At 38.4% G+C, this 23,453-nt stretch overlaps 1 protein-coding gene across 1 annotated transcript in view; it reads left to right on the plus strand.

Moving 5' to 3' along the window:
* Positions 1-97: 97 nt before the first annotated feature.
* Positions 98-23,453, plus strand: part of NHLRC2 (NHL repeat containing 2) — a 59,346-nt gene continuing 35,990 nt past the window's right edge. Inside the window, exons 1-4 of the mRNA XM_043597601.1 lie at positions 98-296; positions 3,311-3,463; positions 19,076-19,531; positions 21,323-21,444. Coding sequence (XP_043453536.1) covers positions 119-296; positions 3,311-3,463; positions 19,076-19,531; positions 21,323-21,444 — 909 coding nt within the window. The 5' untranslated portion in view covers positions 98-118. The remainder of the gene's footprint in view (positions 297-3,310; positions 3,464-19,075; positions 19,532-21,322; positions 21,445-23,453) is intronic.

Below are 23,453 nucleotides of genomic sequence, written 5' to 3' on the forward strand. Positions count from 1 at the left end.
AGGGGAGCGTGAAGCGAATGTGCCGTTTTGAAACCAAAGGACCGTAAGCGCTTCCTCTCTCCCTGCACGAGACCCTCCCGCGGGCCCGGCTGCCGCCTCTGGACTGTCCGGAGAGAACATGGCGGCCCCCGGCGCCCGGGGCTCCAGCCTCGCGGGCCTGCTCCCGGCTCAGACATCTCTGGAGTACGCCCTGCTCGACGCCGTCACCCAGGAGGAGAAGGACAGCTTGGTCTACCAGTATCTGCAGAAGGTGGACGGCTGGGAACAGGACTTGTCAGTGCCCGAGTTTCCGGAAGGTGAGGGGCAGGCTTCGGGGTGGGGACCCCTCCCGGAACCTCCCCTTCCTCGGGGACTGCGCCCTCCCCTGCAGCGGGGGGCGAGGCAGGGTAGTGCGGCCGCGCGGGGGCGGATCGCCCGCTGTGCCGCTTCTCCCGCTGTGCCGCTTTTCCCGAGCCGGAAGCGGCGGGAGAGGGTGGTTTTCTGGAGCGCGGGGACGTGCACTTTCGTCACTGTGTCCCGAGCCCTTGCCCGGGCCTTGTGTTAACTTAGACATTCCACGAATGCTTCGTGGGCCCGGTTGGCGACGATTGAAATGTCCATGCCACCCTGTCGTTGCAGTCTGGTTGCCCAGCGTCGTCATTGCCATCCTCTGTGCATCATCCTGACACTTAGCACGTCTGTGCCACCCACCGTTGTGAACACTTCAGGGGACTAATTAACCTTCTCTACAACCCGCCGAGGCTTCTTAACAGACTTATTTTATAGTTGAGGAAACTGAGGCACGGGAAGGCTAAGTAACTTCCTTAAGGCTTCACAGCTAATAATAACCGCCAAAGTCAGACTCTGCAGACCCCGGGTTGGCAAGTATCTTAGCTGTGCCACACTTCTCCGTTCAAAGTCGTAACATTTGTCATTCTTAAAATCTGAATCAATTATGGCCAGTCAACAGGGTGTGAATCCCAGTTCTTTGAGTGCTTGGAACACCAGGGAACTGATACCCGCAGTAGTGCTATTTGGGAAGCACATCTTGCTATGATAAACGAAACCGTACTTTCCCTTCTTTGGTTGGGACTGGCATTGTTTTGTTGGTGTTGGCGTGTCTCCTGGCATGACACTGAAACCACATGTATAGTTAATCGGTTGGATATGGCAGGGTTCAGTATCTCCTGGGAGGTATATCGGAACCTCGCCTCTGACAACAGAGTCTCACGTGTCTTTCCAAGCCTTTTGCTCCTAGCTTCAAAAAAAAATTTTTTTTTTCCTGTTGCTAATCCTAGGCTGGATTTGAAATATTGTGGAATTATTACAAGAGAATTGGGTGCGTGACTGCTTAACCCATCAAAGAAATTAAAGAGATTATATACATATGTGCATGTTTATTAAAAAAACTTTGTAAGAAATTACATAGTACAGTGTTACAAACTAGTCACCAGTGAGGTTTGGGGGCAATGTTTTTGTTTTCTAGTCTTGTTTATAGTTACACTGGGTGTATTTTATTACCATGAGATTTGACCTTCGTGATTCATAAATAATATAACAAAATATTCAGGCTTCGTATTTGACGTAATCAGATTTTCTGCTGGAGCTGATTATTGAGCTCAGAGTATTAGGTAAGAGTTTTTCTTTGGTTTCTTTATCAGTGAACTATAATCGAGAAGTCATAAACCTAACGCAAACAGTATGCTTTGTTCATTTCTTAAAAGACGTAAGTGTTTATGGGAAACTGTGGTGTAATGGATGGATTCAGACAGATTTGGGGTTAAGTCCTAGTTATTTCATTTGTTAGCTGCATGACTTTGAGCAAGTTACTTGATTTCTCCAAGCCTTACTTTACTACCTTATAAAATAAACCTAGTATTTACCTTTCAGGTTAATTATGTGGGTTAGAGGTAATATATCTAAAGTTCTTAGTTCATAGGAGATCTCAATAAATGTTGGCAGCTTATTTTAAAATTTGAGAGGGACAGAGACACCACGTGGATAAGGGGCAGAGAGAGAGAATCCCAAACAGTTCTGCACTGTCCCCACAGAGCCTGATGTGAGGCTCGAACTCACCAATGGTGAGATCATGACCTGAGCGAAAACAAGAGTTCAAAGCTCAACTGACTGAGCCACCCAGGTGTCCCAAATGTTGGCAGCTTTTAAAAATTATATTCATTGTTACTGTAAAATTGATTAAGCATGGTAAGAAAATAACAGATATTTAATAATAGTTTCCTTACCCCCCAATCTAAGTCACTCGACTACAGAAAATAAATTTAAAAGACAGATTCATAAATATTTTGCCATTAAGATATGAAATATACATTAGTTTGAGGTTTTATATGATTACTTGATCTGGTATGCAATTAACACTTTATAAAAATGCGTAATTAAGAGCTCACTCTCACCTAAAACCTCACTAAGTTGGACTATTAAAGCAGAAATACTGGTTTGATTTCAATTTTTTTTTTTTTTTTTAGAATTTTGTTTAAATTGAGTAACTCTGGTTACTGCTATCAGGCGTTAGCTGTTATTATACACTTCTTCCACCTAACTTTGGCTTTCAATTTCTATAAAATATTTCCAGATACCTGCTCCGAGGTACAATTAACGGTTTTAGTGGCTGCATTTACTTATAAACCACAAACTCATTATCTTTGTTTTTCTAAATTGGTTAGCTGTGCTTTTAATATTTAACAAAATCTTTTAATTATTAACAAAATTGTAAGTCCTACTCAAGCAATTATATATTCTGATTTTAAAAAGTACAGATTAATGAGATTCCATTTTTCTTTGGAGGGAGGCAAACCCGTTCTTCATCAGTGTTAATACTGCCTCCATGAAATCTGTGATAGTGTATTTTGCTTAACTTTGCATTTGAAATATTTTGTGGTTAAGGCCTCCTTCAAATCCAGAGCATTTTAGTTCTTAGGAAATTAGACATTTTGTATGTTTATCTTTGTATTTTAACACTTTGTTCCTTTTTGAATTTAGTCCTGTCTTGCTGTTCTTAAGATTGAGCTTCTTTCTAAAATCTCCTTTGAACCTGATTGTGTACTTAGGTCCTCGTAATATTTGATATTGACTCTTGTTTTTACCTACATGCGTTGATCTTGTTTTCTTTCACACACAGACTATTTTATTTCTGAAAGAATTTAGTAGCTTTTTCTTACTACGTTTGCATATTGCCCCATAATAGCGTCTTTCCCATCTTGCCCCACTGCCTTATCCCCTCCTTGAAATAATAATGGTTTATGTTTTAATGGAAAGTTTTAGATAAATTATCTTTGCCTTTTCTTTTTATCGTAATTTATTTTGTAAATTTCAGGATTAGAATGGCTGAACACTGAAGAGCCTATTTCTGTCTACAAGGATCTGCGTGGAAAAGTAGTCATCCTTGATTTCTTCACCTACTGCTGCATAAACTGCATTCATCTACTGCCTGATCTTCATGCATTAGAGCACACATACTCTGATAAAGGTACCTGCCCTTTAATTGGTTTCTAACAGACTGTCCCGGCGTGGGCACTGGAGTAGTGGCTGACTCATTTGCTTATAGGAGAAGGAACATTTGGCACGACTTCAACGATTGCAGAAGTAATTTCTAATCTATGATTTAAGGACTCCATGCACTTTTTCGTGAAGAGTTATGCTTAAAGATAATGGTTTGCCTTCCTCGAGAACCAGACTTAATCTATGTTTCTTCTCTGAGGTTAGGTCATGATTTACTCTTTTATGATCAAGTATTTTTAAAAGTTTGTCTTGTATATTTAGACTGAACCGAAATTTGTTCTATGAACAAATGAAACTTGTGTTTCTAATCTTACACTCTCCGCACTAAGATATAAAGATAAAAGTTCTTATTAGAAAATGTGATTCGACTTCCTTTCATTTCAAATGCATACAGTGGAATGCAAAATATTATAGCAGATACCTTTTCTTTGACCCTATTTTATTAAAAAATGACTTATAAAGGTTAATGTTTTCCAAAGCACACTAGGAAATCCTCTTTTATGGTATTATAAATTCTAAAGATGTAAGAGATTATACTTAGTATTTGCTTTAGAACTGAAATTTTTTCAGATCTTTTTCCTCTTGTTTACTTTTTTCTGAAAAAGAGAGCATATGGGGTGAATGAAACTAATTAAAGGTTCCATTTAATTAGGCTTAAATTAATGGAAGCTTCACACTTGGAGTGATTAAAAAGGAGAGAGGGTCAATGATCTTAGAGTAAAAATCAGAATAGAGTATACATGCACAGAATTGAAAGATATCTTGGTTTTAAAAAGGGAGTGATTAAAAAAAAAAAAGGGACTGATAGGTTAAAATCTTCAGTGCAAGTAAAACCTCCGATGCTTACAAATTGTAATATATTGTATCTTGAAATTGCCAGTCACTGAGATTTATCAAGAACTCCAGTATTCCTGGGAACTAATTTATGTTTTCAAAATTTCATCTGTATTGATTTAAGAAATAAGAGCGCCTCGTTATCTACTAGTTTGGGGTGCCTGTGTGTCTTGGCCAAACTCCTATAAATAAATATATTTATTGAGCATGTAGTATGTGCAGGGTACTCTGCTAACTGAGGAAATATGCAACAGAGTTGAATAAAAAGCATTATGGAACCTGAGGAAAGGCGTAACTCACTTTGCCTGGAAGCATTGGAAAAGATTTCTCAGGAGGAGACAGGCTGGAACTTGAAAAATGAGCACGCAGGCGTACAGCTGCAAATGAAAAAGGAGCAGGAGGAAGCAACAGATAGACAAGCAGGGAGACATGGAAAAGTAGGTTTCTTGGGGAGAGGTAAATGATAGTTCAGTGGGGCAAGATTGTAGGGGCTCCTGGGAAAGACAAAAGGAGAGGAAGGTACATTAGGTGCAGACAGTTGTGAAGGGTCTTGTTACTAAGAATGGATAGCTTGGACTTTGTCTTCCAGTGAAGATACTGAGGTGTTTGAGGTTGCTTTTGGTTTGTTGGTTTGTTGGTTTAATAAGAGGATGACAGTAAGATTTGTGTTTTAGAAAGGCGCTGCAGATCTGGGTTAAGAATCCCAGTGAACTGTTTCCATCCTTAAGACCATCCCTAAAAGACTGTATTTGGTAACTTAATTGGTTAATTCCCCACCCGAAGCAAATTCAGACTTCTTGGAATGGATCCTTGTAACCTTTTTACCAGTTTACTGGAAGCATCATTTTTATAGCACATCGTGACAAAAAATAAACACTAGTTTTGCATCCACATATACTTGTGAAAAGTAAAATACTTGAAGTGGTCCCAACAATGTAATTTCAAGGACGTGTTCAATAATATGCTACTTTATGAAAATGCCAGCAACTTAGAAATGTTTTTATATTGCTGAAAAGATATATTCAATTCATATTCACAAAAGCAGGCATACCCAGAAATTATCACCTGAAAGTTCAATAAGCTGTCACTAAAGTAATATGCTTTCTTACAGCGATGTGTCTTGTCTCGTTACTATCTGCTCTGTTTCTGAACATGTTTGCAGCAATGCTAATAGTTCTTGAAGTGACATTCAGCAGCCTATTTTAAATTCCATGGAGTATTCAGTTCATTTTATCAGTAAGCAAGAAATGCTCAGCTAAGTGAGGGAAGTGCTTATTAATTCAAAAACAGCCTGAAAGGAGTCCAAATTAGGACCCAGTTCCTTCTGCTCTAAAACAGCTTTTAAAATCAAGTTTGTAACGGTGACCAGCATCATTTTCCTAATAGCATGAGACATTATAAATGCCAGAGTCTAAAGTAAAAAGATATTTAATAGTAATGAATGGCTCTTATCTTCAAAGATTTAAGAATGGAACTGCCCTAAGCTTGTAATTAATCCATAGTAATTCAGCACATGTTTACATTAGACTGACAGGTACCTTAGGTGGTTTTTGTTTCTGTTTTTTTTCTGTTTCTACTTGAGAGTTTATAAACATGTTTTTGCCTTTTATGCTGGGTACCTTAATGGCATGTTATTATATAATATCCACATGTAGCCCAATGGCTATTGAGGACAAGTACTCTTGTTTTATAAGAAAACATTTATTAGAGAAACTATTTTCCCTATAGGGAAACTATATTCCCTAATATTTGACATATTTTAAAATGTGACTCCTAGGTGTATGCTAATGTATAATTAAATCAGAATTAACATAAACACCAGAGTACCAGCAGGTAAATGCTTGCATTCTCACTATGGAGGAGATGCTATTTTTCTGTTTTATACTTTATTAAAAATTAGAAGAATGCAGTTCTAATTTCATAATGAAACTAAACCTTTCTATGAGTCAGTATGTAATTTGATTGTGTATCAGAGTTCCCCAGACCTTCCCTGGGTTCGGTAATTCTTCAGGAGAACTCACTGTTGTAATTTATTAACAGCTAAAGGATACAGAGTGGAGGCAGCAAAGGAAAAGGTGCTCATGAGAGGCTAAGTCCAGGGGAGACCAAACACAAGACCTCCACTCCTAGTGGAGTCCTACAAGACCACTTAATTCCCAGCAAAGAGTTGTTAGAGCACATTTGAGATGTTACCAGGGACTCCTATTAAAGACTCAGCAATCGGGGTTTTTACTGGGGGCTGGCCAAATAGGCAGCTTCTGCCTGGTGGCATGTATGAAGATTCTAGAGTCCCAGAAGGAAAGCAAGGGTTCAGCATAAACCATATTATTTGTACCAACAGTTTAGGCATAGTGAGACACTCTTCTCCATCCTGAGAATCTCAGGAACCCTCCTGAAATCCAGGCAAGGGCCAGCCTTATAAGCAGACCTTGGAAGAATACCAGGCAGGCATGCCATGTTAACTCGTGTCTGCACACTCTATTTTCGTTTTGCAGCAGTACCTATATTATTCTGTTTTTAAAATAGTTAAAGTAAGGGGCTCCTGGGTGGCGCAGTCGGTTAAGCGTCCGGCTTCGGCTCAGGTCATGATCTCACAGTTCCTGGGTTCGAGCCCCACCTCGGGCTCTGTGCTGACGGCTCAGAACCTGGAGCCTGTTTCAGATTCTGTGTCTCCCTCTGTCTCTGGCCCTCCCCTGTTCATGCTCTGTCTCTGTCTCAAAAATAAAATAAAAACATTAAAATAGTTAAAATATGAAAATATTGGTCAGTTTAGGATGTTTCAGGAGAGATGCAGGGTAATGCAGGGTCAGTTTTTGAAATTCTAAAAAAAAATTTCAAATGCTTTGGCTTTGTGCTTTAGTGTTCAGTGATTTTGATCTTTTCACATCATGGTTGCATCTCTCAGTATGAGACCTAAAATCCTGCTTCTCCACACCCTTCTCTCCCCTCAGGGTGTTCTGGCCTCCCGGGTTCCTCAGTGTCCCTGTTTCTCTTGCCTTAAGGCCCTGACACTTAGCATTCATTCTGCTTGGAATAATGTTATCCTTTCTTGCCCAGTAAAGTGTCATGCTTGTCTTTTAGATCTCAAAACGTCTCCATCTACAATTTTGTAACCTGTAAAACTCAACCGTTTTCAATCTTCCATTTAAGTAGGTTATTACAATGTTTATGATTAACTATACACTCTAGTATATAGTGTATAAAATACAATGTTGTACATATTACTGTATATAATTATAATCTAGTACAATTCTGTATATCTATATCTCTGAAAAACAAGACCTTTGAAGATTTCAAAGTGAGTTTTTGAAGTTATTTTATTACTGATATTTTAGAAGCAGTTATTCTTTTTATACAGCTTGTCTTTCCCTCCCTTCCTCCCTCTCTTCTCTCCTCCTTCCTTCTCCGTCTCTTCCTTTCCTTCTATAATTTATTTTAAATGGAGTGTTTTGATCCCTGTGCTCTCAAAATATTCATAAAGTGAAGAATCTTTGACATTCTATTTTTATTGTGTACAATTAACATAAAAAGCAAAATAGCTTGAGAAAAATCTCCATACTTTAAGGTTATTGACACTGAAAAAATGGGAGGCATTGTTACTTGGCAATTGTCTTTGTAGATTAATATAGATATTCTATTTAGACAATATAATATGGTTTATATATTGTATAGATATATAAATTTCTTCAGTATTTATGCCCTGTCTATTCATCGTTTTATTTTCTACTAAGTACTGTGCTAGTGAATAATAAAACATGCATGGTCCCTAAATAATTAATAGGAATTACAGTCTAACAAGGGCAAGACTTATAATCAGATACTCACAAATATTTTTATAATTTCTGATTAGTACTAAGAAGAAAAATTACAGGTGCTATGAAAACAAATAATGGAGTTTAATCTGGAGGAATTAAAGAAAGCTTTCTTAAGAGTGAAAATTAAGCTTGAGATGTAAAAGGAAAGTATGGCTTTACTAGGTGAGAAAGGGTGAAGAACATTCCAGGCCAAAGGAGGATTGTGTGTTAAGGCATTAAAGCAAGAGGAATAATGATATTCTGGAGGAACTGAAGGAAGGCCAGGTTGCTCTAACACCCTGAGGGGAGGGGAAGAAAGGCGTGGAGAACATGCTGGGGAGATGAGATTTAGTTTTTACACAAAGAACAATGGCAGATTTTCTGGAAGAGGGTGACAGGATGAGATTTGTGATTGTTTCAAGATCTGTCCCACTCTTGGGGCGCCTGGGGGGCTCAGTCGGTTAAGCTTCTGACTTCAGCTCGGGTCATAGGATCTCAGTTTTTGGGTTCGAGCCCCATGTCAGGCTCTGTGCTGACAGCTCAGAGCCTGGAGCCTGCTTTGGATTCTGTCTCCCTCTCTCTGCCCCTTCCCCACTCGTGCTCTGTCTCTGTCTCTCTCTTTCTCAAAAATAAACAAACATTAAAAAAAAAAAAAACAGTTCCACTCCTGGGTAGGTAACTAATTAGTGGACAAGACTGGATGTGAGAGATCTGTGACAAGGCTGTTGTGCTTCCTATGAGACATGACAATAGCTTGAAACTAGTTATAGAGGAATAAGATTAATAAGATTTGGTCATGGATTAAATATGGGTGATGAGAGAGGGCTCTTTGGTATAACAGAGATATCCTAGGTAGGTTTTTGGCTTGTATAATTGGACAGATGACAGTGCCATTTGGTGAAAGGAAACACTATAGAAAGGACAGGTTTGGAGGGGAAAGTCATGAGTTTGGTGTAAATTATCTCTGAGACTTGCACTTCATTATCCATATGCCTTCCATCACTCCTCGGGCTAACAACCTAGATCCTTTAAATCCTTTGCTCCCCTTCATTCCCTGTCCTAGTCACTTCTTCAGTCTCCATCGTTCATACACTCTGGCTTCCATGTGTTTTGTCGCCATGAAATCTCCTTCATTGCTCTCTTCACTTAGTTAACACCTTCTAAAGGCAAACATCTCCCATTAACCTTCACTTCTTCAAACAAGTGTTGGCTATGTTGATCAGAGGGAATAGATGGATGGATGTATATTTTGGTACATAGTGTGTATGTATGTATATCACACATGTAAAATATAGAGAGACATGACTTGGATTCTTAATTCATTGGGCTGTAAGTCATTATTTAGATATTCATATTGCCCCTGTTGGATGAATGGGATCCTCTTCAAGCTGTCACCTGTGTCCTTTTGATCCATGCTTCTCATTCTCCGAACACTTCCTTGTCACAACAAAATATTTAAAGATTCCTCTTATACTTTCCCAGCCCCTTCCGTGAATCAGCCATTTCTCCAAAGAGCTCTGATTCTGTTTAGTATTGAATATTGGGAATGGGTTTGAGAAACCCAAGATCTGGGTACATCCTGCACTCATTGCTACTGGGGTGTCTTTGCTTCTAGTCCCTCCCAACTAGTTAAAAATTACTTAGACTAATCCTCCCCACTCCCCATGAGGTTATGTTGTTCGTTTGAAATACAGCTAGATTCATTTGTTTCTGTTTGTATTTTTAGTTGATTATATTTGTTTTTGAGTATGTGAAATCTTAGCATGGTCCTGAAAGTCAGAACTATACAGAAAGTATAGCTCCATCTACCCATCTCTCTACCTGTTTCTTTTCTTTTCTTTTTTTAAACATTTATTTATTATTGAGAGACAGAGACAGACAGAGCATGAGCATCGGAGGGGCAGAGAGAGAGGGAGACACATAATCTGAAGCAGGCTCCAGGCTCTGAGCTGTCAGCACAGAGCCCGAAGCAGGGCTCGAACTCACAAACCGCGAGATCATGACCTGAGCCTAAGTCGGACACTTAACCGACTGAGCCAGCCAGGCACCCCTCTGCCTGTTTCTAGTTTCCCATTCTTTCCATCCCTTTCCAACATGATTTCTATTTTTTTATTTCTCTTTAAAAAAAAAAAAATACTGGGGCACCTGTGGTTAAGACTGTTCAGCATCTGACTTCGGCTCAGATCATGATCTCACTGCTTTTGAGTCTGAGCCCCATGTTGGGCTTCTGGGCTGAGCGCTCAGAGCCTGGAGTCTGCTTTGGATTCTGTGTCTCCCTTTTTCTCTGCCCCTCCCCTGCTCCTGCTCTGTTTCCCTCTCTCAAAAAGAAATTAACATTAAGAAACAATTTTAAAAAATACTAACAGTGACCTACTGTAGATGTTTTTAAGTGTTTTGCTTTTTTAATGTAACAATTTATCCTGGAGGCCACTTCATATAGAGAATTTCCTGATTATTTTTATAGAACTCCATTTTGTGTGTGTGTGTGTGTGTGTGTGTGTGTGTGTGTGTATGTCTGTGTACACCAGAATTTATTCACTCACTGTCCTGTCCTATGTATTGGCCCTTAGGTTGTTTCCAACATTTAGCAGTTACAGTGAATAACTTCATGGTATGTTTTTGTATTGCTGGTGGCATATCTTGGGGGTAGATTCCTAGTGGTGGGATTTCTGGGTCAAAGTTAAATGCGTATAATATAGTTTTGTTGAGTATTGCCACATTGTGAGCCAGGAGGGTTGTACTAGTTTGTGTTCCTAGACTGTGCCTCTTTTCCCACTGCTGCCCCAGTAAAATGTATTGACGTGTTTTTTTTTTTTTTTTTTTAATATAATTTATTGTCAAGTTGGCTAACATACCGTGTATACAGTGTGCTCTTGGCTTTGGGAGTAGATTCCCATGATTCATCGCTTACATACAACACCCAGCAGTCATCCCAACAAGTGCCCTCCTCAGTGCCCATGACCCCTTTTCTTTGCCCCCCTGGCCCCCTACCCCCACCAACCCTCAGTTTGTTCTCGGTATTTAAGAGTCTCTTATGGTTTGCCTCCCTCTCTGTTTGAAACTATTTTTCCCCTTCCCTTCCCCCATGGTCTTCTGTTAAGTTTTTCAACTTCCACATATGAGTGAAAACTTGGTATCTTTTTCTGACTGACATTTCATATCACTTATTTCATAACACTTATAATACCCTTCAGTTCCATCCACATTGTTACAAATAGCAAGATTTCATTCTCATTGCCGGGTAGTATTCCCTTGTATATATAAACCACATCTTTATTCATCAGTTGATGGACAGTTGGGTTCTTTCCATAATTTGGCTATTGTTAATAGTGCTGCTGTAAACACTGGGGTACATGTGCCCCTATACATCAGCACTCCTGTATACTTTGGATAAATTCCTAGTAATGCTATTGCTGGGTTGTAGGGTAGTTCTATTTTTAACTTTTTGAGGAACCTCCACACTGTTTTCCAGAGCGTCTGCACCAGTTTGCATTCCCACCAACAATGCAAGAGGGTTCCCGTTTCTCCACATCCTCTCCGGCATCTATAGTCTCCTGATTTGTTCATTTTACCCACTCTGACTGGCGTGAGGTGGTATCTCAGTGTGGCTTTGATTTGTATTTCCCTGATGATAAGCAATGTTGAGCATCTTTTCATATGTTGGCCATCTGGTGTCTTCTTTGAAAAAGTGTCTATTCATGTCTTCTGCCCATTTTCTCAGTGGATTATTTATTTTGCTGGTGTTGAGTTGGTAAGTTTTTTATAGATTTTGGATACTAACCGTTTATCCGATAGGTCATTAGCAAATATCTTCTCCCATTCCATCAGTTGCCTTTTAGGTTTGTTGATTGTTTCCTTTGCTTTGCAGAAGTTTTTTTATCTTGATGAGGTCTCAGTAGTTGATTTTTTGCTTTTATTTCCCTTGCCTATGGAGATGTGTCAAGTAAGAAGTTGCTGCGGCCGAGGTCAAAGAGGTTGTTGCCTGTTTTCCCCCCTAGGGTTTTGATGGTTTCCTGTTTCACATTTAGTTCTTTCATCCATTTTGAGTTTATTTTTGTGTATGGTTGACATACTTTTTTAATTTGTACTGATCTAATAGGTTAAAAAAAAATGGTATCTTTGTGTGGTTTTATTTATTTTTTAAGTAAACTCTACGCCCAACATGGGACTCAAACTTATGATCCTAAGATCAAGAGTTGCATACTGTACTGAGCCAGCCAGGTACCGCTTGATGTAGTTTTAAATTACAGTTTAGAATGTGTTTGAAAATCTTTTCTTGTCTTTGTGGCTATTTATTGTAAGTGGGGTTTTGTCTACCATTCTATACTCCCAACTGGCTATTGTATAGGTATATAAAAGCTGTTGATTTTTATCTGTTAATTTTGTATTCTTTTTTGTTGTTATTTTATGTTCTGCTTCCTAAATCTTTTACTATTTTGTTTAGTTTTGTAATTGATTCTCTGAGGTTCCCCTAACATGCTATGTTATTTGCAAAGAAATTTTCCAAATCTTATCTCTATAATCGATTTGTCTAATTTTGTTGGCTAATAGCGCCCCCCCCCCAATTCATTATTTAATAGTAGTAGACAGTGGGCATCTTTGCCTTGTTCTTTATCTCATTTGGAAATACTTACTATTTTTCTCCATTAAGTAACAGGCTGGTTTTAGGATTTAGTTATATTTTATTTAACCAATTAACAAAGTATTGAGGGACAAAATTCAAGTAAATTATATCTCAATATACCTGATGTTGAAAACCGAAATCTCTCTCTCCCATTTCTGGTTTTGGAGGAGAATGGAGGCCACCTAATTTTGAATCTCCCCACTTATCTTTTCCTCTCCCTCAAACATAAAAACAAGGAGAATAAACAAAACCACACTTGATCGTGCCTTCAGCAATACTAGGAGGCCGAGAATATCATGCTTCCAAACTACCTGTAATTTGAGAAATAAACTGAATTCCATTAAAGGTCCTCTTGCTGGAAGCCTGCAGGTGCTAGAACAGGGATGGGGGGAATTTGAAAAGACCCCATGGGGAAAAAAGGAGAGTGGTTTAGAGGTCTTGGGCTAAGCCCAGAGTAACCCCCTTACCAGTAGAAAGAGAAACTCCACCACTAAGTGCAAAATACTGAACACATGTTTGGATCATAGCACCAGCTCTTGAAAGAGTTTGGGCCTAAGAACAGAAGCCTCAGAGCAGCATTGCCTCTTGGAGGGAATGAGACCTAGAGATGGGGTTTCCCCTTGAAGATCCTCTACTTAAACAAACAAAGAAACAAACAAAAAAAAAACCCCAAAAAACAAAACCAAAATGTTGAGGATCTTGCAGGGGAAAAAAAAAATAAGAAAATACACATCAACCCCTTCTTGCAACAATGCTATCCAAAAATGAAACTGCACAGAGAAAGAGAACTGTCAGAAAAGTGTACTCTCAATCTAGGAGCCCTGTCCACAAAATGGGTGGGAATATTAAAAAAATCACATCCATATAAAATTGTAAAAAGCTGAAAATGTTAAGTCAGAGTTGAAGTGCTGATGAACATTCCTAATGATCACAAAAAAACTGTAACACAATCCTCCATATTGAGTTACACATCCTCAAACAGCGTTTAAGAATAATTTAAAAAGATCTTGAACCAGAAATTCACAAACGAAGGGGTGCCTGGGTGGCTCAGTAGGTTAAGCCTCCGACTTCAGCTCAAGTCATGATCTCGTGGTTTGTGCGTTTGAGCCCTGTGTTGGGCTCTGTGCTGACAGCTCAAATCCTGGAGCCTGCTTTGGATTCTGTGTCTCCCTCTTTCTCTGCCCCTCCTCTGCTCGCAACCTGTCTCTCAAAAATAAAAAATGCTTTTAAAAATTCAGAAACTAAGAATGGAGATGCACCCCCCCCCCCCCGATGCAAGAGGTAAGGAGTGTTGATTGAACTCAGAAAAGAAATAGAAGGAAAAAGTCCAAGTTATTTTAGAAACGAAGACTAAATTACAAGGTGCCTAAGGGGCAGTAAATTCAAATAAAAATGTAATAAGGGGCATTTAAATCAGGGGAGAAGAACAAACCTAAAGAATGAAAATAAGCTAAAGAAGTAAAAATAGAGGAAATGATTGAAATGAAAGACAAGCAGAAGAGATCTAACATAAGGCTACTTGGAGACTGAAGAAAAATCAATCAAAACAACTGACCAAAACTAATACATAAAATTAGAATCCAAGAAAATGCTCTGGCAATAAAAGAAACCTTGAATCTACATATTGAAAGGTACTATCAGATACCAGAGAAAATTGACACGGAACAGCCCAAGAAGTATCTTACTTTAAACTATTACATTTTAAAGATGTTTAAAAAATATCTTCAGGGCCTCCAGGAAAAACAGTGACTTTCAAAAACATGGAAATTAGGACAGACTTTATATGAATAACACACAAAGCAAGGCAACAGTACATTTTCTTTTTTTTTTTTCTTTTAAAAAAAAATTTATTTATTTTTTTTTTTAATTTTTTTTTTCAACGTTTATTTATTTTTGGGACAGAGAGAGACAGAGCATGAACGGGGGAGGGGCAGAGAGAGAGGGAGACACAGAATCGGAAACAGGCTCCAGGCTCTGAGCCATCAGCCCAGAGCCTGACGCGGGGCTCGAACTCACGGACCGCGAGATCGTGACCTGGCTGAAGTCGGACGCTTAACCGACTGCGCCACCCAGGCGCCCCAAAAAAAAAATTTTTTTTGAGAGAGCGTGTGAATAGGAGAGAGGCAGAAAGGGAGACATACAATCTGTAGCAGGCTCCAGGCTCCGAGCTGTCAGCACAGAGCCCAGCGTGGGCTCAGACTCATGGACCACGAGATCATGACCTGAGCTGAAGTTGCAAACTTAACCAACTGAGCCATCCATGCACCCCCCCGAATTTTTTTTTTTTGAGTTAAGCCCATTCATATTTACTTATTATTGTGCATAATCATTATATGTATTAGGTTTTCTTTGTTTTTCTTAACATGATGTATTTTCTTTGCTATTTTACTAATTGCTCTGGTTAGAAAAAGTTGTTTCATTGGTTATCTTTGTACTTAACAACTTTATTTTTTTTCATGTTTTTATTTTTGAGAGAGACAGAGCAAGTATGGGGGTGGGGCGCAGAGAGAGGGGACAGAGGATCTGGAGCAGGCTCTTTGTTGACAGCAGAGAGCCCAATGCAGGGCTTTAACTCCCGAACCTTGAGATCATGACCTGAGCCGAAGTTGGGCACTCAACCAACCCGACTGAGCCGCCTGGGTGTCCTTGTATTTACAACTTTAAATAAATAATAGCAAACATTCTTTGAGCTTTTATAATGTATAAAAGGTATTATGCTAAATGCCTTAATTGGATTAAGTAATTCAGCAAGTGGTAAAGCCAGAATTTGATTATAGGGAGCCTGACTCCAGAGCTCATGCTATTTTTTTTTTTTTCAGAACTTTATTGTGGCATAATTGACACATAGTAAACTGCACATTTAAGTGTATAATTTTAAGTGTATAATTTTTCCCACTCCTCCCTACCCCCCTTCTTCCCAGTCTCTAACCACCAATCATTGGGTTGGTTTTGTGTATCTTCTTTTAAAATGTTTGTGAGGTTATTTTTTAATCTTTGGTTTTCAGAGATTATGTCTTAACATGATTTTCTTTTAATTTATCCTATTTAGAGTGAATTTCTTGGATTCTGTACATTTATTTTTTTAATTTAACTTTTATTTAGTTAACATACAATGCAAAAACTTTCGGGAGTAGAATTTAGTGGTTCATCACTTGTATTTAACAACTAGTGCCCTCCTTAATACCCATCCCCCATCTAGCCCATCTCCCACTCACTTCCCTCCAACAACCCTCAGTTTGTTCCCTATCATTAAGAGTCTCTTGTGGTTTGTTCCCCTCTTTTCTTTTATTCTACCCTTCCCGTATGTTCATCTGTTTTGTTTCCACATATGAGTGAAATCATATAGTATTTCTTTCTCTGATTGACTTATTTCACTTAATACATTCTAGCTCCATCCACATTGTTATAAATGGCAAGATTTTATTCTTTTTGATGGCTGAGTAATATTCCATTGTATATAAATACCACATCTTCTTTATTCATCAGTTGAGGGGCATTTGGACTCCCTCCATAGTTTGGCTATTGTTGATAATGCTGCTGTCAACATTGGGGTGCATGTACCCTTTCAAATCTGTGTTTATGTATCCTTTGGGTAGATACCTAATAGTGCAATTGCTGGATGGTAGGGTAGTTCTATTTTTAGTTTTTTGAGGAACCTCTACATTGTTCTCCAGAGTGATTGCACCAGTTTGCATTCCAACCAACAGTGCAAGAGGGCTCCCCTTTCTCCGTCCACATCCTTGCCAGTACCTGTTGTTTCTTGTGTTGTTAATTTTAGCCATTTGGGCAGTGCTGAGGTAGTGTCTCATTGTGGTTTGGATTCGTATTTCTCTGATGACGAGTGATGTTGAGCATCTTTTCGTATGTCTGTTAGCCATCTGAATGTCTTCTTTGGAAAAGTGTCTATTCATGACTTTTGCCCATTTCTTAACTCAGTTGTTTGTTTTTGGGATTTGATAAGTTCTCTATAGATTTTGGATACTAACCATTTATCAGATGTGTTGTTTGTAAATATCTTCTCCCATTCCTTAGGCTGCCTTTTAATTTTGTTGGTTGTTTACTTCACTATGCAGAAGCTTTTGATGAAGTTGTAATAGTTCATGTTTGTTTTTCTTTCCCTTGCCTTTAGGGACATGTCTAGTAAGAAGTTGCCCTGGCTGAGGTCAGAGAGGTTTCTGCCTGTGTTCTCTAAGATTTTGATGGTTTCCTATCTGACATTTCGGTCTTTCATCCATTTTGAATTTATTTTTGGGTATGGTGTAAGAAAGTGGTCCTGTTTCATTTTTCTACATGTCGCTGTCCAGTTTTCTCAACACCATTTGTTGAAGAGACTCTTTTTTTCCTTTGGGTATTCTTTCCTGCTTTGTCAAAGAGTAGTTGGCCATATAGCTGGGTTTTCTGTAAATTTATATCTTCAGATGAATTTTGGAAGTTTTGGCATTTTTCAAATATTTTTTCTGCCCCAATCTTTTTGTCTTCTCCTCCTGTGAGTCCAAGTCCACATACATTAGATCATTTAAAACTGTTTCACAGGTTCCTGAGGTTCTGTTCATTTTTGTTCTTCAGTCTTCTTTCTTTGTGCTCCTTAGATTGGATAATTTCCCGTTGAGCTATTTTTAGGTTTACTGACTCTTTTCTCTGTCATCTCTTTTTTGCCATTGAGCTCATCCAGTGAATTTATTTTAAATATGGTATTTTTGAGTTCTGAAATTTTCATTTAGTTCTTTTTTCTATTTTTATTTCCTATTTTTTCATTCATGTCAAGTGTGTTTTTCTTTTTTCTTTTTTTTTTTGGAGATAGCAAGTGAGAATGGGGGAGACTGGCAGAGGGGGGAAAGAGAGAATATCTTAAGCAGACTCCACACTCAGCTCAGAGCCCAACTTGGAACTCAGTCTTACGACCCTGGGGATCATGACCTGAGCTGAGATCAAGAGTTGGACGCCCAACCAACAGAGCCACCCAGGTGCCCCTCAAGTGTGCTTTTCTTTCCCTCAAGGAGCATAGTTAGAGTTCCTTTATGGTGTTTTGTCTACTAATTGAAACTTCTGCTTCGTTTTGGAGCTGGTATCTGTCAGTTGTTTTTGTAGGCATTCAACTTTGTTGGTGCAAACTCAAAGTTCCGTCTCTTCTTCCATCAGCTCTGTGTCTCCTTTCATCAGCCCAGCAATCCACTTCTTGGTTCTTTAAGCCTTTGCTGTACTGTTGTAGGGCTGCCTCACATGTGTATAGTTGAGGAGTCAGGCTGAGACTTGTGAGTGTTCATTCTCAGAAATGGGGAGTCACCTTCTCCAGCTCTCTTCCCCTTGGGGTTTCCCCCACCCTCTCCAGTTTCCCTGGCTCCTTGGGCCAGAAAGGGGTTTCCATGGTCTTAGCCACCTGCGTTGCTCCCAAACCGGGGTCCACCTTCAATGCCAAGCCATGAAGGGGAAAATAAAACTGGAAACTCCCCTTAATGGTTTGGTTTTCCGAGTTTTGAAATGCCCCCACCCCCCAACAATCTGCCTGCTTTTGTTTACTTTTTTCTGTCCTCAAGCGGGGATGAGGGTATGTGTACCTGTGTGATGTCTGTGTTTTTGTTGGGATTTAATAGTTGCAAATGGAAGGATGGTCTGTTAGGAAATTACACCTGCCAGTTTGTGTGTGTTTATTTCTTCTTCATGCTGATGTGCATAGGTTTTGAGGAGTGTGTTGGGAGATTGTATTACCTCTGTAGTCAGTGCTGAGTTTTTTCTCTGAATCCAGCTGAACACTTTTTCCTTTTTTTTTTTTTTTTCTTCTGCTATCTTCAATTAAGGCTTGTTCTAGGAACCACATAATGGGAATTTTAAATAAATCAAAGACCTTAATATTATAGAAACATCTTGCTTATAGTTGTTCTGTTAATTTGTAATGTGGGTAGGCCAGAAAAACCTAAGAGGATAATGTGACAATAAATATTAACAAAAAGCAGTCATAGTCACTATGAATTTCAAAGGGGCTTATAATAGTTGGAGAAAAAATAACAGTATTTCAGTATCTTCATAAGAAATTAATGTGTTTTTTAAAACTTTGTCTAGATAAAGGACACAAAGAGGTGTAATCCTGAAATAGTCATGTGATTTTGATCATACTCATTTTTATGTAGTTATCAAGATTGTCATGATATTTGAGTGTTCATTTTTTTATACGTGTGTTTAAATGCAGTTGAAGAAGACACTTTTAGTTCTGCCTTTTTTTTTTTTTTTTAATCTCTGGACTGTTTATTAATGACCCATAATCTAATGTGCAGATGGTGACTTTCAGAGTTGATTACTTCATAATGTTTAACTTACATTTTTTCCCATTTAGACGGTCTTCTGATTGTTGGTGTTCACTCGGCTAAGTTCCCAAATGAAAAAGTCCTGGATAACATTAAGAGCGCCGTTCTTCGATACAACATCACCCACCCTGTGGTTAATGATGCAGATGCCAGCCTTTGGCAAGAACTAGAAGTCTCCTGCTGGCCAACTTTGGTCATACTTGGACCTCGTGGAAATATGTTATTTTCTTTAATTGGAGAGGGACACAAAGATAAATTATTTTTATATACTTCAATAGCTTTAAAATATTATAAAGACAGGGGACAGATCAGAAATCATAAAATTGAAATAAAACTCTATAAAGATTCTTTGCCACCTTCACCATTGCTGTTTCCTGGCAAAGTAACGGTAGACCATGTTTCTAATAGATTGGTAATAGCAGACACTGGACATCATAGAATTTTGGTCGTCCTGAAGAATGGGCAAATTCAGTACAGCATTGGAGGTAAAGTTTGCTTCTAATTATGATATGTAATATATTTTATAGTAAAAAAAAAAAAAACAGCTCAAGGAAATGTATTGAAATATATCTCCCTGGTTTTAGATCTAAAATGGGCTCAGTACATCTACATAGTTAATAAAATCTGTTAAGTACATTCTTATTGATCGTATTTATCTAGACTAAATTGACATCTAATAATGTAATAGTCAAAGAGAAAAATAATTCATCTTTTTGCAATTCTGCTTTAGTAGCATATACAGCATTAGTCCATAAAGTAGGGGTTCGTGCATTCCTAATGCAAATAAACTAGCCTTACTCTAAGCCCTGGTGCTATTCTTAGTATGCTTAGATATTGTTCCCTTAGCTCCTTAAGTTTTCACATTTCTTCTTTTTCATTTTTGCTAGAGTTCTTTATTTTGTGTTTCTTTTGTTTGGGCAACTTGATGTTTGGGTTTAAGACAGGCACTTATGAGAACTGTTGCTCAAAAATTATTAGTTATAGTAGGTGTAATTTAAATGGTTAAAAGGTTTTTAATTCTATAATAATTTTCAAAATAGTGTAAATGAGTATTCTGCTTTGTTAAACGGAGAAACCAGCAGCAAGCTACCGTTCCCAAACATGTTTTTAGGAATAATGTTATCTTGTGATAAATTAATAATTATTCTACAATACTTCTTCAAAAGAATTCTGTGGCCAGATACACTTAGGAAATACTGGTTAGTTGTGGTTTAACAGATTTTTTTTAACTTTATTTATTTTGACAGAAAAATACTTATTTATTTATGGGGGGGGGGTTGGAGGGGAGAGAGAGAGAAAGAGAGAAAGAGAATAAGAGAATGAGAATTCCAAGCAGACTCTGTGCTGTCAGTGGAGAGCCTGATGCAGGGCTTGAACTCACAAACCACAAGATCATGATCTCAGCCAAAGTCGGAGGCTCAACTGACTGAGCCACCCAGGCACCCCAAACTTCTTATTTTTTTTAAATGTTTATTTTAGAAAAAGGGCATGTGTGAGCAGGTGAGGGTTAGAGAGAGAGGGAGACAGAGGATCCAAAGAGACTCTGAGCTATAAGCTCCAAGCCCTACACGGAGCTCAAACCCACAAACCGTGAGATCATGACCTGGGCCAAAATTGGACACTTAACCAACTAAGCCACTCAGGCGCCTAATAAATAAATAAACTTAAAAAAATAATAAAAAATAGAAATATTCCCTTCTGATATATGCTACTAATGTTCACTAGTGACCATTGTTCAGTAAGCCCTGTCATTAGCAAAACTTACTCCTAAGAAAAATAGATCTTGGGAAACACTAGACTTTAGGTAAAAGTATCGTGCTATTTATATTAAAATCCCAGTTCTAAATACTGTTTTTCTTTCTTCATTGAGGTTTGATTTACATATGTTATGAAAAATGATTACCACGAGGGGCGCCTGGGTGGCTCAGTCGGTAAGCGTCTGACTTCAGCTCGGGTCATGATCTCACGGTTCCTGAGTTCAAGCCCCACATTGGGCTCTATGCTGACAGCTCAGAGCCTGGAGCCTGCTTCAGATTCTGTGTCTTCCTCTCTCTCTGCTCCTCCCCCACTCACACTCTGTCTGTCTCTCAAAAATAAATAAACATAAAAAAAAATTTTTTTAATGATTACCACGATAGGTCTAGTTTATATCCATCTTCCTACTATAGGTGCAAGAAAAAGAAAGGAAACAAAGAAAAACAAATGGGGGTGGGGGGTTAATTTGAGATAACTTTTTAAGAGGAAAAAATTCGTCCTGTGGCTATCTTGTCTTTTAGGACCCAACCCTGGAAGAAAAGATGGAGTATTTTCAGAGTCAACTTTTAATTCACCACAGGGGGTAGCCATAAGGAATAATATCATATATGTGGCAGATACTGAAAACCACCTTATAAGAAAGGTAAGTTTCAATCTTAAATACAGTTTTAATACTTCTAATTAGAAAAACTGGTACTTACTTCCTACATTAAATATTTGAAATGAGAGGATAATGCTTAAACACCTCAAGTCCTCTTTATGCAGCTTTTTTCAGAGGTACTTGCTTTAGTGTTTTTCTTGGGCGTCTTGTTTTTCTGTGTCTTAGCCTGTAGCTGTCACGGATTAACCTGCCAATCGAGTCCTTTTGTTGTTGTTTATCCTTTTGTTTCAAAGTAGCTAATCACCTAAAAGCTCCTCATTTTGAAGTATTTTCCTAACCACTGTTGACAGAGCAGTGCTTTCTCCTTTTTTCAGTTAAATTTTCTCAAACCTAGAAGAAAAGTCATACCACTCCCACCTCCCTTCACCTTTTATGCTTTGCCCAGAAATACATGTAAGTCAATCTTAAAATTTGTTTTATTTCATTATAAAAGTTATATATGGTCTTGCTTTTTAAAAATGAATACACTTAAAAATGTATTTAAAAAATACATAAAAAGGCTCATACCATCTATTTTAGCTTCCCCATTGTTAAAATTTTTGTCTTTTCAGTGATTTTTTTCTGTCCTATACAAATAAATTTGTATTTAAAAGACTGCCTCTAGGGATGCCTGGGTGGTTCAGTCGCCTGAGTGTCCCAACTCTTGATTTCTGTTCAGGGCATGATCCCAATGTCATGAGATCGAGCCTCATGTTGGGCTGGCTGAGTGCTGAGCAAGGAGACTGCTTAAGATTCTCCCCCACCCCGCTCCCCGCCATCTCACTCCCTGCCCCTCCCCCACCATGCTCCTTCTCTAAAATAAAAATTAAGAAAATAAAAATAAATGACTGTCTCTAGAGAATCCTTTTTTAAACAAATGAGGCATGTTGTATGTACATAATGTTCTGTGGTTTTTTAAATTACTATTTTAGAGACCATGAGTCGGGGAGAGGGAGAGAGGCAGGGAGAGAGAGGGAATTTTAAGCAGTCTCCATGCTCAGCATGCAGCCCAACGCAGGGCTCGGTCCCACAACCCTGAGATCATGACCCGAACTGAAATCAAGAGTCTGACACGCAACCGACTGAGCCACCCAGGCGCCCCTCTTCTGCAGTTTCCTTAAATTTGTTTTCCGTATTAGTCATATGAATGATATGACTGCATAGTATCCCATTGTAGAAGTGCCTAGTTATTTTAAACATTTCATATGAGTGAATATTTTGGCTATAATCCATTGGTCTTTAAGTTGCTGTCTATTTAGAAAATAAGTAACTAAGTTCATCTCACCCATCCTGTGTAAACACATGGTTTCAGATACTTCCTTGCTTTTCTCACTTTTTCTCCCTTTTGATATTTGTGCCCATTTGACACTATTATCACTTCATATGATAGGAAAACAACATGGATAGAACCTGTAATACCATTACAAGGTAAATTTCCATGAAAGCATGAAAGTTTTTACTGCTGAAATTTTAAGCACCTAGAACAAGGTCTGGCCCATAGTAGGTGTTCAATAGATAGTTGTTGAATGCATTTTTGAGCAAATAACGTATTTAATGAAGCATTTTCTAATGTATCTTCCTCTTAATATGAAAACATGTTATATGAGGCAAGGATTTTGTGGATTTGCAAATTAAAGCAGATTTATTCTTTGAAAGTCTTGGAGACTTTGTTCTTAGAGACTTTAATATGTTAATATATTGTGAATACGTTAGTAGGGGGATATCTGTGAATTGGTTCTAAATTTATTTGACCAAGAAGCCTATTTTAGGCAGACCTTTTCGTAGGATTCATGATTTCATGGTCTGTCATGATTTCCCACCTTAGGAAAAAGTGGTTTTCTGTTGTTACTAAGTCCATAAAGGTCAGTGTTTCCTTATCATTGTCTTTTCAGGGTTGTATGTTTGTATAACTCCGTAGTGTCCCAGATAGCTAACCAAGGTGTTGAAGCAGTAAGATACTTAGCCCACAGCATTCAGGGTGTACTTGTCTTTTTAAATTCTGTTCTATCTCT

This window comes from Prionailurus bengalensis, chromosome D2 (assembly GCF_016509475.1).
Source record: "Prionailurus bengalensis isolate Pbe53 chromosome D2, Fcat_Pben_1.1_paternal_pri, whole genome shotgun sequence".
Classification (NCBI taxonomy): domain Eukaryota; kingdom Metazoa; phylum Chordata; class Mammalia; order Carnivora; family Felidae; genus Prionailurus; species Prionailurus bengalensis.